General features: G+C 37.0%; 1 protein-coding gene across 1 annotated transcript in view; it reads right to left on the bottom strand.

Annotated features, from left to right (window-relative positions):
- The window catches only part of SUGCT (succinyl-CoA:glutarate-CoA transferase), a 1,528,177-nt gene that overhangs the window by 912,352 nt on the left and 587,852 nt on the right, over positions 1-27,973 (bottom strand). Inside the window, exon 10 of the mRNA XM_042780991.1 lies at positions 9,616-9,687. Within this exon, the coding sequence (XP_042636925.1) occupies positions 9,616-9,687 (72 nt within the window). The remainder of the gene's footprint in view (positions 1-9,615; positions 9,688-27,973) is intronic.

A 27,973-nucleotide genomic window follows, 5' to 3' on the forward strand; every position in this document is an offset into this window, starting at 1 on the left:
TAGTTCTTCTGCATCTTTGCTGAGTTTCTTTCCAGTTGTTCTAGCTTTCATTGAAAGTTGTGGATTAAAGTCTCCTAATATGACTATGGAGTCATCTATTTGGCTTTTCAACTCTTTTAAAGTCTGATTTATGTATTTTGGGGCTTTTTCATTGGGTCCATAGATATTTATTATGGTTATATCTTCTTGTTCCTTTGATTGTTTAATCATTATATAATTTGCTTCCTTGTCTCATATGCTGATTTTGTCTTAAAGTCAATTTGATCAGACATTTAATATTGCCACTCCTGCTTTTTTACAGTTGCCATTTGCTTGATATATCTTTTTCCAACCTTTGATTTTTAGTCTGTTTTTGTTTTTGTCTCTAAGGTGTGTCTCTTTTAGACAGCACATTCCTGGATTTTATTTTCTAATCCAATCTGCGACTCTCTGTCTCTGGAGTGGTGCATTTAATCTGGTAACATTCAGTGTAATTGTCAACAAGTATGAATCAGTTGCTGTCATTTTGTTATGTGTTTTTCATGTTGTCCCTAGTTTCTTTGTTCCATATTATTTTCTGTGCTGAGCTCATTATGTTTATGAATTGTGTTATCATTTCCTTTGTTGCTATTGTTTTAGTATTTGCTGATTATTTGTGTTTGTCCTCTTTTCATTGTGGTGTGAAGGTTTATCATTTTTCTTTGAGGTTACCCTGTGATTTATAATTTTATATATGAGATTAGAACAGTCCATTCTATCTTGCAACATTTTTTACTTACTCACCATTTTGAATTCTGTAACTACACAGTATTTTCCCTCTTTTTGGTTTGTAGTTGTCCTCACATACCAATTGATGTCTCTGGATCATTGTTTAGAATCTTATAAATTTATTTTACTTTGGATATGTCCCTAGCTGTGGTTTCTGGGTTATGTCACCTGTGTATTAATGGTTGGTTGCTGTATTTTTGGTTCTCTGCTCAGAGGACTCCCTTTATTATCTCTTGTAAGGTTGGTCTGGTTTTAACAAATTCCCTTAGCTTCTGCTTATCTGGAAATCTCTTAATTTCACCATCATATTTGAGGGACAATTTTGCCAGGTATATAATTCTTGGTTGAAAATTTTTCTTTTTCAGGGTTTTACATATACCATCTCATTGCCTTCTCTCTTGCATCGTTTCTGCTGAGAAATCAGAGCTTATTCTTACTGGTTGTCCTTTGTAAGTTACTTTTTGTTTTTCCTGTGCTGCTTTCAGGATTCCTTCTTTGTCTCTGGTTTTGATGAGTTTGATGATGATGTGTCTTGGTGATTTTCTTTTGGGGTCTATCCTGTTTGGGGTTTTGGACTTCCTTAATAGATATATTTCATCTTCATCATATCAGGGAAGTTCTCTTCCAACAAATCTTGGACCGTTTTCTCAGTGGTTTTATTTTCTCTTCCTGTTCTGGAATTCCAATGACATGTAGGTTATTCCTTTTGATGATATCCCACATGAACCTTAGGCTTTCTTCATTTTGTTTTGATCTTTTTTCCGATTGATCCCTTTTCTAAGAAATATTCAGGTATTTGTCTTCAATATCATTAATTCTGTTTTCCATTGCATCAATTCTCCTTTGCCCTTTCAATGTGTTATCTATTTTTATCATTAATCATCTTGATTTCTATCTGTAGATTTAGAATCATTTCTAATTTCTCATTTATTTTGTCATTTTGTTCTTGTATTTCCTTCCAAAATTCTTCTAGGGTTTTGTATATGTTTTTCTTGATCTATCTCTCAATCCTTTGAAGATACCTAAATATAATTCTTTTGAAGTCCTTATCAGGATTTTCCAATGCTGCTTCTTCCTCAGGGATGTGTTCTTGGTATGTTTCCTGCTCCCTTGTTTTTACCACTTTATCTTGTTTCTTTGTGCGGACTGTGATGGTCTGTTGTTTCTGAGACATTGTGACGTTGTTGCATTTAGATCTCTGTTAACTGTTTGTGAAGAGCATCCAATGGTGAGTCAGGTTCTTCTTGGTGGTTGTTTATTGGTCCATTGGTGGAGATGGAGGTGGTGGCTCTCACTCAGTATGTTAAGCTTTCCAGTCATCTGCTTCCAGAATATCCTTGTGGTTCTCAGCAAGTGGAGCCTACTCTTAAATCTCTGGAATCTGGAAGAACACTGTCTCTTTAAATATTAAAAAAATGGTCAAACCACTTGTAAACATTCAGGATGGCTGCACCCTCAGGACAAGCAAAAGTCCACAGCTCAGCCCACCTATCTCTTGACTGCTTCCCCTTTTATTCACCAGCCACCAGAGCTGTCCTCCCTGCAGTCCTTGGCTAGCAGGGCTGATTTTTAGGTTAATTCTTAGGTCCTACCACCACTTGGCAAAATCCAAGCTGTCTGTGCCATCAGGATCACTGTCAGACTGCAAGTCTGTATGTCTTCTTTTTTGGTGTTGTCATGCAAATTCTTCTGCTAGTTGGAGTTTAGTCCACTTCTACATCCTTCCCTTCAAAGTTCAGGGGTCCAGGATTATCTTCTGTATCTGTGCTAATTGGTTCCCCTTTTCTTTGTTGAAGAGGGTCTGTACAGTCTTTCTGCCTATTCTGCCATCTTACCAGAACCCTTCCATTGTCATTAGTTTTTAAGCATTTGATTTTAATGTATTTAGACATGGATTTCATTGGGTTTATCATGTTTGGGGTTCAGCTTTTCAAATCTCTAGGTTTATGTCCTCAGAAAAGTTGGGAACTTTAAAATTATTATTTCTTCAAATAATTTGCCAACATCATACTTTCTCTTTTCCTATTGGTACTATAAAGAGCACTGGTGGCACAGTGATTAAGCACTCAACTTCTAACTGAAATGTTATTGGTTGGAGCCAACCAACCGCTCTGCAGGAGATAGATGTAGCAGTCTGCTTCTATAAAGAAACAGTCTGCTTCCCGAGAAACCCCATGGAACAATTTGACACCATCATATATGGTGGCAACAAGTCAGAATCAACTCCATGGCAACTAGCTTGGTTTGGGTTGTATTGGTACTATAATGACATGAGGAGCTCTGGTGGTATATTGCCTAAGGCATTTGACTACTAACCAAAGGACTGGTGGTTCAAACCCACTAGCCACTCCTCAGAAGGAAGATTGGGCAATCTACTTCCTTAGAGATTTTAAAAAATAAAAAGCAACTCACTGCCATAGAGTTCTTTCCGATTCCTAGTGACCCGTCCTTGGGTTTCTGAGGTGGTATCTCTACAGAAGTGGATTGCCCAATCTTCCTTCTGAGGAGTGGATAGTACTGACTTAGAAACCCAAGGAGGAGTCACTATGAGTCGAATCGACTGGATGGCAGTAGGTTTGGTTTTGGTTGTTATAATGACATGAATGTTAGACCATTTATTATTGTTCCACAGTTCCATAAGGATCTAGTTTTCTCAGTTTTTTATTTGCTTCTTTATTTCTTTGGTTTGTTTTGTTTGGAAATCCTTTTTCACTCTTGTTCAGATTGGATAATTTATGTTGGTAATATTCAAGTTCCCCATTTTCTCTGTAATCTCCAATGTGCAAATGAATTTATTCAGCAAAATTTACATTTGGTTCCTTTTTACATCTTCTAATATTTTGTTGAAACTTACTACTTTTCCATTTATTTCAAGATAATTTGTTGTTGTTGGAGAATCATATAATAGCCATTTTAAAGTCTTTGTCACATAATTCCAACATCTGTATCATCTCAGCATTGGCATTTATTGACTTTTCCCAAAAAAGTTCTAGTTCTTTATATGCTGAGTAATATGTTTTTATAATATCATGAACAATTTGAATATTATGCCATGTGCCTCTTGGTCTTGTTTAAATGCTACACAGATTTTTGTTGTTGTTGACCTTGTTTAGCAGGCAACCAACTGGTTAGATCTAGCAGCAAGTTCTAACCTATCTTCTGTGTACTTAGGTTCTAATGTTGGTTCAGTTTGCAAAGTCTTTGTTCAGATCTGTCCTCTATATGCCCCATATAAAGGTCATGCTACAACCCAGGCAGTCACCTATTTGTTATTTAAGTTCTCAACATCATTGGTATGGTCATTAGAATCATATCCACCTATGTGCAGATAGGAGTTCAAAAACAACCCTGAGGATTACTTTCCCAAGCTCTCCCTTCTCCAAAATCTCTCCCATATTTTCCAGTTTCCTAGAGCTCCTTTTTTAATTCCTCTGGCCATAAAGCTGAACCCTAGTTACCCCACCCTGCAGCACATGTAAGTAGCAGGAAAATAGGAGAAAAAGGAGGGGATTACTCTTCTCCTTTGGGATCACAGATCTGTGATGGAGAAAAATAATTCCCCTTCCTCAGAGTTTTGGCTCCTGTTAGCTCCCTTTACATTGTAACTTTTGCTGCTGCCACCAAAAGATTGCTTGGGGAAGAAGTATGAGAAAATGGAAAGGATGGAAAGAAAACCTAGGATTTCCACACTCTCTCTAAGCATTAGTTCTCTTTCATGCTTATTGACCTAGGAATGAAGGGCTGTCCCAGAGCTCAGTTCCCTGGTGACCACTTCTAGGTTTCAAAATCCATTGTAGTCAGATCAGGAACTAACAGAGGGAATGGGGGGTGAGGGGTTTAAATTCACAGCCCACTTGAAGGTACTTTAATTCATCTGCTATTTCAGAGACTTTTACTTTTCAGAGTCTTTAAATGGATACCTTATGCATTCTGTCCAGTTTTTATCATTATGTTCAGAGAAAGAGACAAGACAAAGTGTGTTTACTCCATGTTGCCCAGAACCAGACTCTCCACACCTAACATTTATTAAGTGCATACTGTGAGCCAAGAATGTACTAAGTATTTTACTATAATCTAATTTAATGCTTACAAAAGTCTTAAAGTTATATATTAGGATAGTTGCACATTATAATCTTCATTCTATACATGAGGGAACAGATGCTTAGAGAAGGTTAAGTTCTTTGCCAGGGGTCACTTGACTAGTGACAAGACTCATAGTATGCCTTAAGAATTATGCTATAATGACATCAGACCACCTGCTCCCAAACCAACTAAAGTGCTTATTAAAATTGAAGTCTCCTTTGTACCATCCAAGAAATACCAAATCAAAATCTCTGGCAATGGGGCTCAAGAAGATTCCTTTGTATACCATAGTTGAGAACCAATGCATATTACCTCCAATAAAAGAAACTTTGAGTCTAAATGACTTTAAAAAGGATATTAATGTTCTTCAAGAAGAAATTCCCATTAGTGTTGGCATCAATCAGTTTAAAATAGGTTACATATGTTCATGTTCCTTAGTCTTCTGTATCATTTTAACTGAATTTTAAGGGACATAAAGTAGGATTTATTATAAGCCAAAGTTCATTTTATATGCAGGAAGATTTTCTAAACACTAAGTTATGAGCCCAACATTCTTTCTCCCACTCCAACCCATGCTATGACTAATAAGGGTCCTCCCCAAGCAGTATTAGTCAACTGTTTTGTTGTTGTTGTTGTTATGTACCATTGAGTCGTACACAACTCATAATGACCCTTCCTTGGGTTTCTGAGGCAGTTATCACTATGGAAGTAGATTGCTTAACCTTCCTTCCAAGGAGTGGCTGGTCGGTTTGAACCGCCAGCCTTCTGGTTAGCAGTCAAGTGCTTTAGGCACTATGCTACCAGATTTCCCTAGTTTATCATATTTTATTTTGGGAAGAGACTAGGCATATATAAATTCTGCTCATTAAGACAATAGTGGCTCATTTCACCTAAGGATGTAGAGTTTCCCCTCCTTTCATGATGGATTTTACTTGGCTAAAAAAAAAAAAAAAAATTTGGATGGAGTCACTATCAAAAACTGGTCATATCACCTCTGTAAGGCTAGTCTGAATGATGATTCCCTTCATTAATACATAAACTGAATAAGAAATTCTTAGAAAAAGATTTCTCATTAGCTATCTATGCTGAGTCGGGGAAGGGAAATACTTGCGACAAAATAAGGAAAAAGGTATTTTTTTTTCTTTTTAGGTGAAAAGATTTTTAGAGAAAATTTGCATGTAAGCGGACAATTATGAAGGTTGTAAGAGACAATAAGATTGCAACAGTCTCCCAAGATGCCTAGTAATTGATGTAAATAGCATTCTAATCCTGTACACATAAAACTCTTCTTCTGAGGCTCTCAAAGAGTTTATAAATATTGCTTAATGGCTCATAACAGGCATTATCATTCCTAACTCATATGGAAAATAAAAGGCCAAGCATGCCATTCTCCAAAGCTCTCTGATAATCTCCTCTAAAAAAAATGTGTAATAACAAATCCTAACAGTAATTCATATTTTAGTATTAAGACTTAGGACAAATATTCTGCTTTGAAATAAAAATATTGTTTAAAAATGTTCTTTTGGATATTTATGAGGAAGTTCAAAAGTTTCAAATTGATCAGCAGTAATGAATAAAAAATAAAAGAAATCAGTACAGTTATTTTCAACAACAGTGAAGAATATGTCAAACAGTAATTTTCTTTTTTTTTTTTCTTTCTGCAGAAAGCAAACTCCAAAACATATGGCCCAGGAAGAAAATCTGTACTCGTTTATAGCAATGAACTGGCTTTTACATCTCAGCAGCTAGAGTACGCAAATGACTTCACAGGCAACAGCTTCCGTATGTTTCATATTTTCAACATTGACCATTCATAATAAAGATTCTTTGATCCCAGATCAAATGTTTGAATCAATTTTCTCTACACTTACTCAGAGTCATCATGATAAAAGCTCCCCTCTTTCCCACCTTAGATGTTCTAGCAGTTGGAACTATCTCCATTTGTCACCTTCTCCGCAGTACTTCCCACCCCTTTGCTGTGGTTTTTACCTCTACTCATTAACCTCTCATACAAAGGAGGCACAGTAATAAATAATTTTTATACATAATAACTTGGCTATAATAAATAAATTCCCCCTACAAAATTCACTGGCATCTTTAACAAAACTGAAAGCTCATGGTAATATGGTTAATACAAAAAAATGAATTTCCAATAGGAATAAAATTTTAGAAGGTCAGGACTTTGCCTACATGCAAGAAAAATAAAAAACAAAAATTAAAACAGATTTTTTTAAAAACTAGAAGAATGGGTTATATTCCTGGGACTGTTGTTGTTGTTACGTGCCGTTGAGTGGGCCCCGATACATAGCGACCCCTCCTTGGGTTTCCAAGGCAGTATCACTACGGAAGTAGATTGTCCCATCTTCCCTCTGAGGAGTGGCTTGTGGGTTTGAACCGCCAGCCTTCTGGTTAACAGTCAAGTGCCTTATGCACTATGCTACCAGAGCTCCTATTGCTGGGACTAGAACAGGAAATATTAAGCAGAAGCCTAAGGCCTTGAATAATAAACATAAAGGCAAAAGCTTAGATAAATAGTGAAAATATCAAATTAAATAAATAAATAAATACAGTCAATGCTAAAAATGTAGAATATCTGCAACATAAAATAATCTGAATTGATTCCAAGCCCTCTTTTTTTTTCCCTTAAGGCTTTACTAAGGAGCAGCATTTTGGATATACCCTTAATTATTAAAACCTTAAAACATGAATTTTGCAGAAAAATATTAATTAAACAAAGGCTAATATTAAAATTATTAAATATTAAATTCAATGTGGTAGTAGATTAAATTTATTTTGGCCTAATTAGATCTCATATTATTAAATAAAGTCTAAGTTTTAAAAATTCCTTAAAAAATTGATTTTGCTTTCCCTTTTTGTAAATGTAAGTTATTCCTTTTGATGGTATCCCACATGAACTTTAGGTTTTCTCCATTTTGTTTTGATCTTTTTTCTGACTGATCTCTTTTCAAAGAAGTATTCAAGTATTTGTCCTTAATCTCATTAATTCTGTCTTCCATTGCATCAATTCTACTCCTTTGCCCTTTCAATGTGCTATCTATTTCTAACAATTTAGTATTAATAATCTTCTATCTGTAGATTTAGAATCATTTCTAATTTTTTCATTTATTTTGTCATTTTGTTCTTGTATTTTCTTCCAAAATTCTTCTAGGGTTTTGTCTGTGTTTTCCTTGGTCTGTTTCTCAATCTTTTTAAGATACCTGAATATAATTCTTTTGAATTCTTTATCAGAGCGTTCCAATGATGCTTCTTCCTCAGAGATGTGTTCTTGGTCTGTATCCTGCTCCCTTGTTTCTACCACTTCATCTTGCTTCTTTGTGTGGACTGTGATGGTCTGTTGTCTCCCAGACATCGTGGCTTTGTTGCATTTAGATCACTGTCAACTGTTTGTGAAGAGCAGCCAAGGGAGAATCAAGCTCTTGGTGGCTGTTTATAGTTGGCCCATTGGTGGAGAAAGTATTGGTGGCTCTTACTAAGTAAGTGAAGCTGCAGTAGGTGTGGATGTAGTTGTGTTGTATGGGGACTGTTGCTGTCTTCCACTCCATTAAACACAAATATCAATTGAATAACCAACAAAAAAGTAAAAACACATGAACAAAAAGTACATCATGTAATCACACAGGAAAAGTAACCAAAAAAAGAAAAAAGGGGAAAAGAAGGAAAAAAAAAAACAAAAAAAAAAAACCCTGCAATATCTGGGGGGAGGGCAATAAGAGGAAAAAGGTAGTGAAGCATAATAATAAAGATAAAAATGGGAAAAATGCAAAAAGAAACACAAGTAATGTGGTTAACCACAAGAAAGAAAAATTAAAAAAAAAAAATTGCAACCAGGAACAAAGAAAAAAAGCTGAAAACTAGAACCTGGAAGGGGAGGGGAAGAATAAATAATAATAATATAAAGGACAAAAGTAATGATAATAATAATAGTTTCAAAGCTGAGAAAAACAAATAAACTAAAAAACAGAAAAAAGAACAACAACAAAAAAAATCACAGCAGGGCGGGGCAAGGCCCCCAGGCTCCGTTCGAGCATACAGACTGGGATGGAATTCCTCCTGGCCCAGAAAGTGGTGGGAGTGAGGATGGCCATACATCTGTTCACCAAGAGGGTGTAGGGTATAAGAGTGATAAGGAGAATGTCACACCTTTCCAGTCATCTCTCTCCGGAATGTCCTTGGGGTTCCTGGCAAGTGGAGCCTGTTCTTAAGTCCCTGGAATCTGGGAGAATGCTGTTGCTTTAAATATCCAAAATGGTCAAGCCAGTTGTAGACATTCAAAATGGCTGTGCCCTCCAGACAGACAAAATTCCACAGCTCAGTCCATCTTCCCCTTCACTGCTTCCCATTTTATTCCCCAGCCACCAGAGCAGTCCTCCATGCAGTCCCTGGATAGCAGGGCCAATTTTTAGATTAATTCTTAGGTCCTACCAACACTCAGCAAGGTTCAAGTTATCTGTGCCATCAGGATCACTGTCAGATCGCAGCTCTATATGTCTCCTTTTTGGTGTTTTCATGCAAATTCTTCTGCTACTTGGAGTTTAGTCAACTTCTATATCCTTCCCTTCAAGGCTCAAGGGTCCAGGATTATCTTCTGTATCTGTGTTAATTGGTTCTCCTTTTCTTTGTTGAAGAGGGTCTGTGCAGTGTTTCTGCCTATTCCACCATCTTGCCGCAATTATGGTTTTTTAATGCAATATTAAACTTTCCTGACTTTGTACAAAATCATATGGTGCATATAGCGTCTAACCCATCCCCATGATTATAGATTACCTTGCACACAGTAGCAAATTGTTGGTTATTTCCTGCTCCAACTACAAGATAGCCATCCTTGGTTTTAAAAGCCTAAAATAAATAAATACATATATAAATACATAAGTTTATATACTGAAATATAAAAAGTTAAATTTCTAAAAGTTCTCTATAAAATAATGTGTTTTAAAACAGTTTTATTAATTAATTCGATATCATATTATTAGCATCTTTTTTGACTGTATTTGCATAGCTGTTTTCATTTGGGATTTTCAAAGCGATTTCCAGCTCTTCCACTGAGAAACATCATTGACGGAAAAAGAGTAACTTAGAAAAATAAGGAAAACACTGGAAGCTTATGTTAACTCATAAAATAGAATTATTTATTCAGTGTAGTATGGATAGATGTTGAACATTTTCAAATACGCGTGTTTTATTTGTTTCTGTTTTTCCTTGTAAGGCAAAGAGTAAGAGAGTACACTGTTTCCTACAGAATGTAAGAATAGATGGAAAAAAGGAAGGAAGGTTGGGAAGGAGAAAGGGAGAGAGGGAGAGAAGGAGTGGAAGGAAGGAAGAAAGAAAGGCAAGTGAGCTGATGGAGGAATATTTTTTCTTTGTAGATTTTAGATGTGAATTTTGGGGCAATTTTCACTTTGTACTAAGTGAAAAATGATACACCAGGATTTCTATAGAACTCATATGGCTTTATATACCTGAGATCATTTGTTCCTTTCTAGAGATATGTTCATTTAGACAGCATCAGTCCTATAAATAATTGACATTCCACCACCTTAGCCTGCCTGGAGAATTTTTCAGCACTCCTTTTCCCCATTTGATCACAAAGCAGGTTGGAGAAACCAAATTTTACCCTGAGAGGCAGTCCCACTTTCCTTAGGTAAATGTGTCCTTTGAAATTCCTTCCTTTCTACTTCAAAATTACTCTGTCTTCACCTACTTTTATCTTCATTTTCTCTTCTTGCCTCTGAAAAAGGTATCTTCTACCTTCTTTTGTGGGGCTTATTCTTATGCTAATGTATTTAATTCTATTTTCACATGTCCTCCAGAACCTTGCTCAATCACCTTTAATCTTTTCATTTCCATTAGATCCGTAGCTTCTGCGTGCACACACACATACACACACAGTCACATCTCCACTAAAAACATCATTATCTACAAGAAAACAAAACTCCCATTGATCCTGACACCCTTCTCAAGCTATCTTGAATTTTTCTTCCTTCCTTCCATCCCCAAATGATATAAAAGTGCCACCTACCTAAATTTCCTCACCAATTAGCAACTTCCAATATCTTGTGTCATCCAGTTTCTTATCCTGTATTAGACTGAAGCTATTCTTTCTTTGGGCCCTTTGTAGTATTTGGTACTGCCAACCATGGCCTTCTTCAAGAAACTGTCTTATCTATAGGCTCTGTCTAGGATCATCTCCTATCCCTCTAACCTGTTTTCTACCTAACTCTTGCACAGAATTTTCTTCAGCTCAAACCTCAGCATTTTCTTAGACATTTCTCTTTGGTCTTTCATGCCACTTGTTTCTTTTGTCTAGAATCTGTGCTAACACGGTAGCCAATGACCACTATTTAAACTATTTAAGTTGAAGTAAGTTAAATTAGCCAGTCATGAAACAACACACATTGTATTTGCTTGAAATGTTCAGAATAAATAAATTCATAGAAAAAGAAGGTAGATTAGTGGTTGGCTAGAGTTGAGAAAGCTGGGGGCAAATATGGGGTAACTACTAATGGGTATAGTGTTTCTTGTTGGAGTGATGAAAATGTTCTAAAATTAATTCAATAATGGTTGCACAAATTTGTGAACTAAAAATTAGTGGGAGAACTATATAGTATGTGAATTATATTTTAATAAAGCTATTATTTAAACATTTCAATTAAAAGTTCAATTCCACAGTCACACTAACCACACATTTCAAGCACTCAATAACTATGAATGGCTAGCAGCTACCATTTGGGACAGCACAGATATAAAATATTTCTATCATCACAGAAATTTCTGTTGTACAATGCTGGTCAACAGGAGCTGATAGGTTGTATCTTTTTCTTTTATTCTTCCTATGCAGCGTACCATAATATTTAAAGAATGTTAGGTAATTAACAAAGACTAGTAAAATGTTAATGTATCAATCAAATGATTGCTTCCATAAAATAGAGTCTTGGCTGAAATGGCTCCCCAGCATAATACTATAACAAGGCCTTATACTATTTACATTTTTGCTTGATTATTAAGAAGACATCACATAAACCATTTAAAATGTTTATTAACCCTTCTCCATCAGAGCAAAAGTAATGTTACTGTCATTGATAATGCATTAGTCTTTCTCAACTGTGGAAAGAATATCAGCAACAGAGATATGAGTGAGGGGCAAAGGATACATGAGCTGAGGTTTCCCAAAGAATCGTGTATGACTGTGAAGTTACAAAGGTCAGTTGTTTGCTTGCTTTTTGGGGGTTGGGGGGATGAGGTAAATAATGGGTAAGTAACTGCAAAATCACAATATATGGTGTCAACTATAATGTAAAGAAATGCTCTCAAAATTTTGGTTCTTTGACACTTTCCATCAGTTCATGTTCATTTGAGTGCTCATTTCTTTTTAATAAGTGAAGAAATGCTTGTTTCTTCCTTAAGCCTCTGCCATAAGCATGAAATTTACCTTTACCAATATAATTAAAAATTTTAAAGCAGAGATCACTAGTAAATGATCATTAGAAAATGAAGACTGAATAAATGCATTTTAAATATATTTTGAAATAAATGAAACATTAAACTCTCACTGCCCTTGACTGCCCACAGACTCGACTCACATCGATCCCTCCTTGGGTTTCCGAGGCGGGATCACTACCGAAGTAGATGGCCCAACCTTCCTTCTGAGGAGTGGCTGGTGGGTTTGAACCACCAGCCTTCTGGTTAGCAGTCAAATGCTTTAGGCAGTATCATTGTCACTCTATAAAACTGGGCAAGCACATAAAAGTACAGGGAAGCAGAGGAAAAAGTTACCCAAAATACCATCACCCAGAAAAACAAATTTAAATAGATTTTTTGTTTTCATTTTTTTTAATTAATCTTTCTGTATATAAATTTCAATTATGCATCTTTACATTTAACATCTTATTAAAAGCATTTTTGAATGTCATTGTTTTTAGTGCCTCACATTTCCTTTTCAAAATTTACATAATCTTTCCCAGCTTAACCAACTGGAGGGTATTTTTGCTTTATGTTGTCTTCAAAACAAACCTTATATCATACAGTTAATATCATAAATAAAAAATTAATGTCATAGCTAAACTCTGAAAGAAAATGTCTGGTCTAACTAGAATCCCTTAAACGTCTTCCTTGCCCTGACAAGACTTGTGTGATACAGTGTAAAATGACTTCTACATTTACTATTTATTTAATCAATGTAACATCAGGCAAGTTACATAATTTCAGGTCCTCAATTTATACTTCTGTAAAACAGGAATGATGAACACTTACCTTGAGCATTATAATAATAACTGAGATTCATAAAACTACATTCATTCACAAATCCAGCAAATATTATTGATATACTTTATTTGATGTGTCAGGCTTTGGGATAGGCAATGGGTAAAACATGATAAGCAAAATTGCTATTGTCCATCACAAAACAAAATGTGTGTGAACTGCTGAATGGAAAATGAAACTTTGCTATAAAATTTCACCCAAATCACAATAAAAATTTTTCTAAAAAATTTCTGTAGTCCTCCACAAGAGGCTTCTAGTCTAATAAAGCAGGCAGACATTACTCAAGCAATCACACAGTGACTTACAAACAAAATTGCAAACAGTGGCAAATATTGGGAAGGAAAAGCACAGGGGTCAATAAAATCTTACAGCAGATGAACCTAATCTCATCTTGGTCAGGAGCCATAAAGCCAGGAAAGCTACCCTGGAAAAGTTCTGAGCTAAGATCTAAGACTTCAAAGTCATTAATTAGGTAAAGAGTTAGGGGCAAAGGCCATTGCTAGAAAAGGAAACTGCATGTGCAAAGGACCTAAGGTGGGAAGATACAATGACCATTGAGAGAATAAGAGAAGGACAATCACAATTGATGCTGAAGAGATAAGCAGGAGACAGATTACACTGGCAGGAGCCAGACAAAGTCAAAGGCATATACAATTATAACATATCATGAAACAAACAATAAGTCATTAAAAGAATGACTTGAATAGAATGGTTTGAATTTGTAAAATACCCTTCTGGCTGCAATGTGGAGGACAGATTAGAAGATAAGATTAGAAAAGGAGAGGCCAGTTAAGATGATCATGGCAAAAAACAATGATGCATTAGATCTATTGGAGTTAGTAATGGATTAAAAATGATGGTTGACCGTTGACTATTGAGGAAATCAAAGGTCCCATGGATGACAGTCAAGTTTTTAAGGAGCTTTAGAGATATTCCAGTGGAAATGTCAAATTAGTAGGCACTGGGAACTAGATAAAAGTCTGAACCATAGTTAAGAATTTGGAAGTCATTTGCTGACAATCTATAGCTGAAGCTATCACATAGATAAAGTCATTTAGAAAGATAATTCAGACTGGTAGAGTAGGAAGGAAAGAAAGCCAAGAGATGAATCTTAAGATACCTCACACTTGTAGTACAGGCAAAATAGGAGTAGCGAGGGGGTGAGATGAGGACTAAATAATGTCTACAACATGGTCTTCATTACCTCAGCAAGAGCTGTTCTGCTGGCACGATGGGCACAGAAAGCAGTTTAGAGTGGATCAAGGACTAAGCAGCCATTAAGGAAATGGAGAAAGCACATGCAAAACTCTGTTTAAGAAGTTTGACAGTGAAGGGCAAGAATAAGTCAAGGATGGGAGGAAGAAATGGAGTCAAGGGAAAGTTTTTAGTATAGGAGAAACCTTGGGATCTTTAAATAGTGATAAATTTCAGTACCCAAGGAAGGAATTGAAAATAAAAGGGGAAGGATATGACAGCACAGATGAAAGGACTAGAGAGCCATAATGTGAAGTGCCTAGAAGAGTTGCTGATACCAAGTAGAGACTCATCATTACTAATATGCTTCCTTTCTTATTGAATTATGGTTTTGGTGAAGAATATTGAATGTATTGCCAGAAGAATGAACAAATCTGTGTTGTAAAAAGTACAGCCAAGATAATCCTTAGAAGACAGGATGGTGAGGCTTCATCTCAAGAACTTTGGACATGTTTTCAGGAGGGACCCGTCCCTAGAGAAGGACATCCTGCTTGGAATAGGGTTAGTGAAAAAGAGGAAAACCCTCAATGAGATGGATTAACACAATGGCTGAAACCACGCTGAACATAGCAAGGATTGTAAGAACAGTGCATGACCAGGCAGTGTTTCATTCTGTTGTACATAGGGTGACTTATGAGTCAGAATCAACTCGACAGCACCTAACAACACCATACTGGGTCCCACATGAATGGAACTCAAAGTTCCTTTTAAGCTCTTAGATCCTGAATCCCAAGCTCCCTTCCCTTCAGCAAACCACTCCTCATTCTCTCCTCCTCACTCTCCTGCCTTACACACACCCCACTAGCAGCCCTGTGCATCACAGGGAGAACTGCAAACACTCAAGGCTGGGATTTTCTATTATAAGTATTTAGGCCTCAGGAGGAAAGAAACAATTGTTTAGGCATACATCAATAAAAGAAGAGCATCAGGAGCAAGTGTTCATAGGAAACCTCTGAGGAAACAGAGCCTTTCCTCGTAGAAAACCAGATTTTTTTGTCCCTGAGGAAAGAAGTTCTTCTCATTGTGAGTTATACTAATTCAAGGGTGACAAATTTCAGTGGTAGGGAGACAAAACAGATATCATGACTTTCTTCAGACTCCAGTCCTAGAGAGGTAGTTGTTTTTCAGATTGAAAGAATACTGACAGGTCAAGGGTTAGATGTCTCAACGAAACTGATAAACTTCTTGAGTAAATTTGAAAGACATAAAAGAAAAGAGGATAGGGGCTCAAAATTCAGTTTCTGTAATTGGAGCAGTTTCAGATATAAAATATGACCACATCTGAGGGATTGAGTAGTGAGGATAGAAAATACTGAGCCAATATGGAGGTAGAGAATTAAAAGGATCAGTCTGAAATTTCCATTGCGCTTGGATGTTTCTAGCCCTTCTCAGAGATTCTGCTTTCTGAGGTGATCATATGATCATGCCCTAGTTAGTGAATTGTCTAAAGACAAAAACTAGAAGGACTTCTAAAAGATCTACATCAACTTAATATATCAGCTAATTAAATTGAAAAAGGAGAAAAGTAAAACTGGAACTCCTTGTGTCACTTTACTAAGCTATCACATCAATGCATATAGTAATTTCTCTAGTCTAAATAAAGTACACACAACTGGTACTGCTTCTATTTTAAAAACAAAAGCATGAACTTCAAGCCTTCTCAGGGCTACTTAATTTTTAACAAGATTTTCTTCCACAAAAGGTAACCATTGCTAAATGACTTCATCATCCACTGGAAAAAGACATTCCATGAAGTTTAACTCACCACCATGAGGATGTTTTCTGGAATGTCAAGCAGTTACTGACTTCTGGGTCTGTGCTAGTACATCATGACAAATATAGAGCACTATTTCATACCATTAATAGTTCAGTTCACCTTATGGTGCTGGAGCTGGGCTAAGCCAGATGGCAATGAGGCACAAAGTGCTTACAGCTCAAGAACAATGTCATCTATGAGATGGAACTATGCAACAAATGGTAAATGAACCTAGGAGTCTCCACTTTCACCTACTACCTATTTGGCTTTGTTTGTACATTTTTCACAGGTAATAAGCCATTTTGACACTTTGTTTCTAAATCCAGGGCCTTGTCATCAAATATATAATTTATAAAGTAGCTTCTAAGCAGTATCATAGACTGATTTCCTGCCACCACAAATTCAGGCTAGGATTTGTCAATTCTATAGGAAATTTATATATTAAGAGATATTTTAGAGGTTATTCAGATTAATTAAATTTTCTTTCAGATCAAACATAGTTACAATGTTAGATCACTCAGTTTCTGATACTGGACATGGAGCTAATGGCAAGGCGGAAAATGGGAAACTGCCTTATATTTTTTATATTCTTCACTGATTGTCAATAGGTATTATTTTCCTTATAAACAAAGTCCTTTCTGAAGAAAGCATGTTGTTATTCAAGAATGCAGTCATAATGTGTCTTGGGCGCATATGAAATTATTCTTCTTGGAAAGTATGAGCCAGAAGCTGTTTTTGATGGTCTAGAATTTATTGTATTAGAAAGTTTCTTGAATCAGATTATTGGAATAGCCTACCAAAAGCACCTACTATTTAACAGAAAGTAACCAAAAAATGCTACACAAGAGTCATTATTGATTTTTCAGGAACACTGTAAGGTAGGAATTCCCTGACTGTGTTAAATCCTTTTTAAGTGTTCGTTGTTTTATCTTGTTGTTGTTGCTGTTGTTATGTGCCATCGAGTCAGACCTGACTCATAGCGACCCCTCCTTGGGTTTCCGAGGCAGTATCACTACGGAAGTAGATTGCCCCATCTTCCTTCCGAGAAGTGGCTGGTGGGTTTGAACTGCCAGCCTTCTGGTTAGCAGTCAAGTGCCTTAGGCACTATGCTACCAGAGCACATGTTAAAACAATCACAGTTCCATACAAGTTATGTGCCATACATGACAATATATTTCTCACAATGAGCCTCCATTTACCAGACTAGTTAAAAGCTTTCACAGACCAGAATTTTGTTCATGTTGTCAGTACCACATTTCACTACTTTTAACTGAAGAATCAGAGCAGGAAAAGATACTAATCATAACTAACTTGCCATATAGTAGGGCCATCAATGATCCATTCATGCTGTCTCCACATCCAATCACCAATTCCATGACTAATGTGACCCAATAACCATGGCAAACAAACATCACTATTTAACTGGTGCTAAGGAGCTCTGGTGGCATAGTGCCTAAGGTATTTGGCTGCTAACCAGAAGGCTGGCAATTCAAACTCACCAGCCACTCCGTGGAAGGATGAATGGGCAATCGACTTTTGTAAAGATTCACTACTTTGGAAATCCAAAGTGGGTTGATATGAGTGGAAATCGACTCGATGGCAGTGAGTGTTTTTTGTTTGTTTGTTTGTTTGGTCTTGATGCATATACTAGCAACCTTGCTATCTTTGCAATACACACTCCAGATAACTACTACTAAGTAATTGGACATGACACTGGAAGTAAAACTAATTTGCCATTTACAACATAAAATAGTATTATGGATCAACTTGTGTCTTCCAAAAATTGTGTTGAATTATTGGACTCCATACCTGTGGATGTGATCCTGTTTGGAAACAGGGTTTTTCTTTTGTTATATTAATTAGGTCATACCAAAGTAGTGGGTCTTAAACTTAATCACTTATGAATTTTAAAAACATGAGAATGCACATAGAGACATGCACAGGAGAGGACAGATAGCATCCACAAGCCATGGACCAGCAAGGAACCAAGGGACACCTGGGATTACTAAAAAGGAAATCAACATGGCCAAGACCCAGATTTTACCCACCAGAAGTGGGATAAAGATAAATTTCTGTTCTTTAAAGCCACCCACTTATGGTATTTTTGTTCCAGCAGTACTAAACAAATTGCTTCCTGTACAGGGGCTTAGAACCTAAAGAAAACAGGTTCTCAAAACATCTTTGGAATTGGCAGACCACAGGAAGTTCTAATGGCTACTTGGCTTACTCAGCGAAAAATGAGAGCTTATCGTAGGACCCTTCTGGCTCACAGAACAGGTGAAATATCCTCATGGGATAATTAAGTGTCAAAACAACTCAACTCCAATTACAGAAAAAGTTTACGGACCGGCTCAATCTTAGAGATGTGTAGAGGTTTTTAACTAAAGAAAGTGATGGCAAGGGAGCATGCTCTAAGCAGCAGCTGAAATGACCTAGATGAGATTGCCATATTCCAGGGTCTGAACTTGTTCTTTGGAGGACTGAATCCTTGTCCTAGGTTATCAGAATTTGGGAGCCTAACTCAGGGCATAGAGCATGCCTGAGAGATCTAAGGCAGATACCAGAATGCTGAACTGCTATTTTATAGTGAAAAAGAACTATATTAGAAGCTGGAATATTTGGAGACCATAAGATCAATGAATTATCTTCCTGGGAAACTACTAACCAGAAGGCAAAATGATATGAGAGTTGATCATGGTTTAATTACTTGCTGACTCAAGTCCCCAGTAATCTGGGCACTGAGCAAGGCCTAAATTTGCAATTGAAAAGGTCACTAAACACTTCTGCATATCAAGAAGTAAAGAAAATAGGCTAGGTTTGTTCAACAGAGGGACTCATGTGAATTGCTAGGGACTGTGGTCGCAAATGTACCTCAATCATCTCCATCCTATGAAATATTCACAAGAAAAAACAAGATGCAATCTTCATATTAATCTGTACATATCTATATTACAAACATTGCTTCCTCAAAGGAGTTCAACTACCATGAGTAGTTACATCATGAGTGAGGTCCTGGGAATGTTATGAAAGATTTTTGCATCAAAATTTAGACCATCTAGGGAGCTGTTCTCTCCAAAGCAACTTAATAGCAGAGCCATTGGAAGCATTCTTCAGAATAACCTGAAAAACATTTTTAGTAAGTCCTTTCACTTGGTCAAAGGGAAAGAAAATAATAAATCTTTTCTGGTCTCCATAACCACTTAAGAAAAAGGATTTGGTATTTCTATGTTCCCCAACATTAACAGGTCATATTAGCTACAGGGTCAAGGGTAGGAGGGAGAATCTGCTTTATTTTAGAGTTTATCTGTTTGCATCATTGTTATATTTCATTTCCTGGGACTTCTGCTCTATAAATGGTGGGAACAGTTTAGAAAATTTTATCTATAATTACAGAATGTGCTGCAAATTATTTTTTCATTTCCTATCCTTCAAATACTACAATTCTTCATCCCAACTACATTAAATATGTTTTATTTCTACTCTACCCCAAAGCCCTCAAAGAAGCAGTTCTACACATCATGTAGCCAACCATTCCTCATCCCTGGTTGACTGGAATTGTGTGTACATCACTCTCAAGGCATCCAATAGATTCACTGGCCAGGAATCAGTTACGTCAGCTGGGAATTTGAAAATCCATGTTGTGGTAGGGTTGGATGGCCATATTAGGCCTTGCATAATCACCTAAGAAAGAAAACCTCAGAAAGGATAAAACTGGGACAAAAGATGAGACCACACAAGAGAAACAGAGATATAGAATAAACACCTACCTCATTCCAAATGACATTCTGATTCTCATAAAGCCCAAATATGCTTCATGTCTGTGATATCACTGTAGCCTTATATGACCTTTACTTTACCATCCCAGCTCTATTTATCTGAGTTAGTTTGACTACATATCTGTCTGCAGGAACCAACACAGACTTAATTACCTATTTCCCAAACTAAGCTGTATAATGAAAATTCAAGGTCACTACAGGATTAGAGTTCTTTTGCATAGTGGACACTGCAGGAAGCAGGGAGACATAACCTACCTATGGCTCATTGTCTATTTGCCTAGCACAGAGGCAGGCACTTTATATTGAAAACAGTTTTGTATTAGAGCTTTAAAAGTAGTATTTCCCAAAGTTGTTTCATAAAACACTGTTCTCTAAATTTTTAATGTTGATTACAATCTTCCTTCTCTTTTTCATTCTCAGATCTACCCTTCAGACACACACATACATACATGCACACACACACACACCTTTTCTTCACTCAAATAAGTTTGAGACGTGCTACGTAAAAGCTCAACAGTTTTTGTTTGCTTGTTTGTTTTTACTATACTTTTCAAAAGATTAAATTTGCTAGTGAATTTCTGAATACTCAGCAGAGATGTAGAATAAAAAAGGGGAGATTTCCAAATTAGTTTGATCACGGAACACTGGTTTTGAAAAGCTTTCAGATACCTTCTGCCAAAAGATTGCTCACAGAAAAATTTAAGCTGTGTCAGGTGACCTATCACACCTATACAGAAGAAAGGACGCTGACAACGGCCAGAAGAATCTATAGGGTGTGATCGTCCATCTTCCAAAATGTCTATTTCACTAATATGATTTCTTCAAAGTTCGTTTCAGTGCTTTCCCCTCAAAAAGTATAAACCATGTTTGCAACTTCAAACAAATCCCTAAATAAAGGCTTTAAGTTAAGTGCAAAAAGAAAAATGCTGTGACTTACTTTTTGTGCTTTGAGCCATGTTGTTGCTCTTAGGTGTTATCAAGTCAGTTCAGACTCATAGTGACCCTACTTACAACAGAACAAAACATTGCCCAATCCTGCACCACCCTCACAATTGTTGCTATGTTTGACCCCATTGTTGCAGCCACTGCATCAATCTATCTCGTGGAGGGTCTTCCTGTTTTTCACCAACTCTTTACTTTACCAGTTTTTTGTTTTGTTATTTGTTTTCTGTTTTTTGCTACTTTACCATGCATGATATTTTTCTCCAGGGAGTGAGCCCTCCTAATTACACGTTCAAAGCACATCAGACAAAGTCCCACCATCCTTGCTTCTAAAGAGTGTTCTGCTTGTATTTCTTCCAAGACAGATTTGTTCATTGTCATGTTTCCATCAAATAAGCTCATTTTTCAATATGATACCTAATTATTTAGAAAGGGAAGTTCTTAATGCATGACTTTGAGATCTTGTTAATCAGGTATTCTGATCATAAAATGGTATTTGTAAGGACCAAATACTCTAAATTCTTCAGGAACTTCTCTCTACATGTTGCTGCTAAATTAAAACTTCTGTTTTTAAGCATCTGGTATACATATATTAAAACAAAAAAAAAAGTGTTTAAGAAAATACCTCCTGGGGGAAGGGAGCAGTTGGCAAACAAACATAGAAGGCATATGCTATTTGCAGAAAGATATAATACATTGTTGTTGTTAATGCAAGGTGCCAACCAGTCAGTTCCAACTTATAGTAACTCTATGTAGAACAGAGAGAAACACTGCCCAGTTCTGAGCCATCCTCTCAATTGTGTCTATGTTTGAGCCCATTGTTATAGGCACTGTGTCAATTCAAAGGCATCAATTCTTTTTCAGTTTTCCTTAATAATTGTCCAACTCTCACAAGCACATGAAGCAATTAGAAATACCATGATTTTCTGAGAAAATCAGATTTACTGAGAAGATCAGATGTGGGTTGGTGAACAGGAGTGTACCCTAGACCGATAACAGATTTAGCTGAAGATAATCTTGCATAGATACTGTTGTTGTTGTAATATACCATTGAGTCGGACCTGACTCATAGCAACCCCTCCTTGGTCTTTCGAGGCACTATCACTATGGATGTGGATTGCCCATCCTTCCTTCCCAGGTGTGGTGGGTTTGAACCACCAGCCTTATGGTTAGCAGTCAAGTGCCTTAGGCACTATGCTACCAGAGTTCCCTGCATAGATACTAGTAATACAAAATAACCACAATCATTAAAGAAGCAACAGAAGACAGAATTGGAGTAAACCCTCAGAGACAGCCAAACACCTTGGGAGAGAGAACTCCAGACCTGCCAACTCAGGACCATAGTATTGAAGGACACCAGGCTCAATTGGCACAACATAATACATAAAGATCTTGTTCCACAACCTACTTTGGTGAGTAGCTACTGGGCTCTTAAAAGCTTTCAAGTGGCAATCAAAGATGCAGCTAATTGTCTCCAGTTGTCAGAAGCAAAGAAAAGTGAAGAAAACCAAGGGCATTTGGAAGCAATCAGCCCTTGGACATAATGGACCTTGAGACCAGAAGAACGAGATGGTGCCTGGCTACTAATGCCAACCACTCAGGAAGGGATCAAAACTGGAGATCCTCAATAGAGTGGGAGGAAAAATGTGGAACAAAATTCAAAAACACAATAACAACCAGAATTACTCGTTGGATGGAGTCAGGTGGGACCCCCAAGACGATGGCCCTGGGATACCCTTCGGGCCTGGGATAGGACTCACTCCCAGTGGGTGGCTCTCAGCCCAACAGTAGAAAGACTTACATGCACCCACCTAGGGAAAAAAGAAAAGAAAATATCATGATTTTCAGACACACTTAATAACTCAAAGTCACTTCTTTCCTTTTTAACATTTTAAAGAAGTTTTTTGCAGCAGATTTGCCCAATGCAATACTTCCTTTGGTTTCCTGATGATTGTTTCCATGGGCTATGATTGTGCACTGAAGTAATATAAAGTCCTTGACAACTTTAATATTTTCTCCATTTATCGCAATGTTCCTTATTGGTCCATTTGTCCAGGATTTTTGTTTTCTTTATGTTGGGGTATAATCCATACTAAAGGCTGTAATATTTTATCTTCATTAATAAATGCTTCAAGCCCTCTTTACCTTCAGCAAGCAAGGTTGTGTCATCTGCATATCACAGATTGTTAATGATTCTTTCCCAAATTCTGATGCCATGTTCTTCTTCATATAGTCCAGCTTCTAGTATTATTTACTCATCATACAAATTGAATAAATATGGTGAAAAGATATAACCCTGGTTAACACACTTCCCAATCCCAAACTATGCAGTAACTCCTTCTGTCAGAACAAATGCCTCTTGGTCTATGTAGACATCCCACATGAGTACTGGTAACTGTTCTGGAATTCACATTCTTTGCGAAGTTACCCATAAATTTTTATGATCCACACAGTCAAATGTCTTTGCATAGTCAATACAACACAAGTAAACATCTTTCTAGTATTCTCTGCTTTCAACCCAGACCCATTTGACTTCAGCAATGATATCCATCATTCCATTTCCTGTTCTGAATCCAGCTTCTTGAATTGCTAGCAGTTCCTTGTCAATGCACTGCTACAATAATTTATTATTTTCAGCAAAATTTTACTTGAATATGATATTAATGACATTGTTCAATAATTTATGCATTGTGCTGGGTTACTTTTCTTTGGCCAAGTAGCTGTCTTCCAAATTTCTTGGCATAGGTGAGTGAACACTCCCAGCATTGTATCCATTTGTTGAAATATCTCATTTGATATTCCATTAATTCCTGACACCTTGTTTTTCACCAATGCCTTCAGTGCAGCATGGACTTTTTTTCAATACTATCATTTCTTCATCATATTCTATCTCCTGAAATGGTTGAATGTCAACCAGTTCTTTTTGGTACAGTGATTCTGTACATTCCTTCCATCTTTCTTCTGATGCTTGCTCAATACTTTGCCCATAGAATCCTTCAATATTGCAACTCGAGGCTTGAAATATTTCTTCAGTTCTTTCATCTTGAGATATGTCAAGCATGTTCTTCATTTTTGGTCTTTTAACTCGATGTCTTTGTAGTTTGCAATACTTTACTTTGTCTTCTCTAGCAACCCTTTGAAATATTCTGCTCAGCATTTTTACTTCATTTCTTTCATTCACTTCAGCTACATCTATTTTGGTCTTTCTTTTTAATGACTTTTTTCCTTTCTTCATGCATGATGTCCTTGATGTCATCCCACAACTTGTCTTGTCTTCAGTCATTAATGTTCAATGTGTCAAATCTGTTGTTAAGATTGTCTTAAATTCAGGTGGGATATACTCAAGGTTGTACTTTGGCTCTCATAGATTTCTTTTGATTTTTTTTTCAGCTTCAACTTGAACTTGCATATGAAAAAATTATGATCTGGTTCCCAGCTTCATTGTGACCGATGATGTTGAGCTTCTTCTTCACATCTTTCTATAGATGTAGTCAGTTTGATGGTCTGGTCCCTAGCTTTGTTGTGACTGATAATATTGAGCTTCTTCATCATTTCTTTCTATATACGTCATCAGTGTGATTCCTATGTATTCTGTCCAGTGAGGTCTATGTGTACAGTCACTGCCTATGTTGTTAATAAAGGTATTTTCAATGAGTAGGTTTTTCGTCTCACAAAATTTTATCAGGTGATCTCTGGCATCATTACTATCACCACAGTCATATTTTCCAACTATCGATCCTTCTTTCTTTCCAACTTTTGCATCCCAATCACCAGTAATTATCAGTGCATCTTGATTGTATCTTTTCTCTATTTCAGACTGCATAAATTTATTTAAAAATCTTCAATTTCATCATTTTTGGCATTAGTGGTTGGTGTACAAATTTGAATAATAGTCATATTAACTGGTCTTCCTTGTAGGCATATGGATATTATCCTATCACTGATAGCATTGTACTTCAGGATAGATCTTGAAATATTCTTTCTGACAATGAATGGGACACCATTCTTCTTCAATGTGTCATTCCTGGTACAGCAGACCATATGATTTTCTGATTCAAAATGGCCAATACCAGTCCATTTCAGCTCACTAATGCCTAGAATATCTACCTTTAATAAAGTGTTGCACTTCATTTGTAATAACTTCCAATTTTCCTAGGTTCACATTTCACATATTCCATGTTCCTATTATTAATAGATGTTTGCATCTGTTTCTTCTCATTTTGAGTCATGCCACATCAGCACGTGAAGGTCTTGGAAGCTTTACTCAATCCACATTATTAAGATTGACTCTACTTTGAGAAATCAGCTCTTCCTCAGTCATATTTTGCATGCCTTTTCCTGAGGGTGGTATTTACTGGCAGTATATCAGACAGTGTGCCACTGCTATTCAAAATGTTTTCACTGGCCAATATTTTTGAGAAGTAGATTGCCAGGCCCTTCTTCCTACTCTGTCTTAGCCTAGAAACTCCAGTAAAACTTATCCACTATGGGTGACCCTGATGATATTTGAAATACTGGTGGCATATCTTACAACATCAGAGCAATATGCAAGCCACCACAGTATGACAGATTCACATGAAAATACAGTGGAAAATATGGTGTATGTGTATGTGTGTGTACAGTAACTGTACTTCTCAAATGACAGTCCTTCTCTGCTTCATTTCCCTACTGTTCTGGTTATCTAGTGCTGCTCTAACAGAAAATGCCACAAGTAATAGCTTAACAAAAAGGGATTTATCCTCTTACAGTTCTTGAGGCTAGAAGTCTGAGTTCAAAGTGCCAACTCTAGGGGCTAGGTGAAAGCCCCTTGACCTTGGGCTTCAGTTCTGCCTCTTGCTCCCAGCCCACTGAAGCTGGAGGCTTCTCTTAACTCATACAGGTGCTGGCTGCTGAGGCTGACAAACCCAAGGTCAACAAATAAAATGGCACAGTCCCAAGATTATTAACAACATGGCAGGTCACTAGTTTAAGTCCAGAAACAGTCCCAAGATTGAAAGAAGCCATGACAGGCCACTGAGGTGAAGACTCAGCAAAATGCAGGATCCAGATGTGTCAAAAAAAGCCTCAGGGATCAATAAAATGTATTAAAAAAAAGGCTCAGAGACCTTTCTTAAAGCTTCTTCTTACACACTAGAAACAGACTACACCCCTAGGGCAGCTACTTAGCTGCTATCATTAGATTCCACCATGGAGATGGTTACCAGTCTTATCATGGAGAATAACTACATCCAGCTGCCCAGCCACTCAAAACCAGGTCCAGCCAAGATGACACATAACTTTAATTACCACACCTACCATGCATTTTTTCCTTATCTCCTTATAACATGGCTTCCATCCCGGCACTCCACCAAAACTGCTCTCAAACTTTTTACACACAATATTCCCCTCCAAGTTCTCACCTCTTTCTTAATCTCCTTGCCTCCAATCACTACTCTCTCCTTTTTTATCTAAGAAGAAAGTAAACAATCTTTACTTTCTTCCAATTCTGAGTCTTCCCAGTCTGTGGCATTTTGTGAGGTTTTCTTCTCTGGAAAGCTATCCTTGTTCTGCATAGCCTTTGACTCTGTGACCTGACTCGCTTGCAGAGATTCAACCATGACTTCTATGTGAATGATTCCTAATTCTATCTGTAACATTGACTTACCTCCAAGATCTTGGAATACAATCTTCAAAGTTGGTAATAAAACTTAAATCATTAACTACCATCTAAACCAGGGCCTGAACAAGGTGGAAAATTTTATCTGAGAGCCACCCTCAGATAAAGCCAGAACACCTCTAAAGGGCTATCTCATGAGAAAAGGTAAATGAGAAAAATCTACTCATGAGAAAAGGTGGGGGGCGGGGGTTGTTGACAGTTCTAGCAAAGTGTGTTCTGTTTTGTTTTGTTTCACCATTTTCTTTTCATCATATATTGGCTTTATTTTTCAATGCTTATATCTACATACCAAGGGAAATCTGGGAGAAATTGAAGTGAGATGAGATGAATAAGTAAATGTTTCTTATTATTTTTGGATTTATTCTTGTCTATTCGCTTGGCATAAATCATGCCCACATAATTTAATGACTCAAGCTGCTTCAGGTCACACAGATTTCCCGTGAAGCTTCATCATCAAAAGACAGAAGTGTAGATATACAACGGGTGAAGAAAACCCATATATTTTCATGTTTCTTGGGACACATCTGAAATGTTGGTGAAGACAAATTTGTTGCTCAGCTTTTTTAGGTTCAAATGGATTTTCATGTAGCCTAATTGGAATGTGGAATAGCATTTTAGAACCTACACCTTAAATACAACTGGAAGCCAATCATCATAGCAATTAAAAATTCCTTTTGGGGTATTGGAGGCAGGAGGGGACTTCAGAAAATGTCAAATCTAGAATGAGATGTTTACTGGCTCACAGTAAGTTTTCAAGCAGTCACGTATAATAGATATTGTAGTTCTTGTTCTTGGATGGTATCAAGTCAGGCTCCAAACCATGGTGGCCCAAGCATAATGAAATTAATCACCATGATTAGTTGTGGATCAGCCTATTGTGATCAATAGAGTTTTCATTGGCTCTTTTTCAGAAGTAGATCACCAGGCTTTTATTTCTAGTCCATCTCAGTCTGAACATGTTCAGCATCATAACAACATGTCTCTAATGAAAAACAAGTGGTGGCTGAGCATGAGGTACATTGGTCAGGAATTGATCCCAGGCCTCCAGCATGGAAGGATCTGAGACTATTCTACCACTGAACCACTAAAATCTCACTAATAGATATTAACCTGGTAAAAAAGTCATCTTTCAAAGAGATTCCAGGAGGGAAGTCCACTGGTGATGTTTGAGTCTATTATGGATAGGGATTACCAAAATTTGTCCTAGGCTCAGAACCTGTTGAGTCTGGGATATATACAGCTCACTTATGTATACTGCAAATTATAACATTCTTTATTCTACACTCCCTGAGAATACCAGATATGCACAATGTTGGTCAACTCATGGAACAGGCTTCTGCCTCTGTTTCTGTATTAAGTATCACTCTTACCTATTCAGAGGAGCACTGGCAGAACAGTGGTGAAACCACTTGGCTGCTAACCAAGAGGTCAAGAGTTCAAACCCACTAGCCACTCCCCAGCAGATAGATATGGCAGTCTGTT

The sequence above is a fragment of the Orycteropus afer genome, unplaced genomic scaffold, assembly GCF_000298275.1.
Source record: "Orycteropus afer afer isolate SDZICR_OR568_19922 unplaced genomic scaffold, OryAfe1.0 scaffold00077, whole genome shotgun sequence".
Classification (NCBI taxonomy): domain Eukaryota; kingdom Metazoa; phylum Chordata; class Mammalia; order Tubulidentata; family Orycteropodidae; genus Orycteropus; species Orycteropus afer.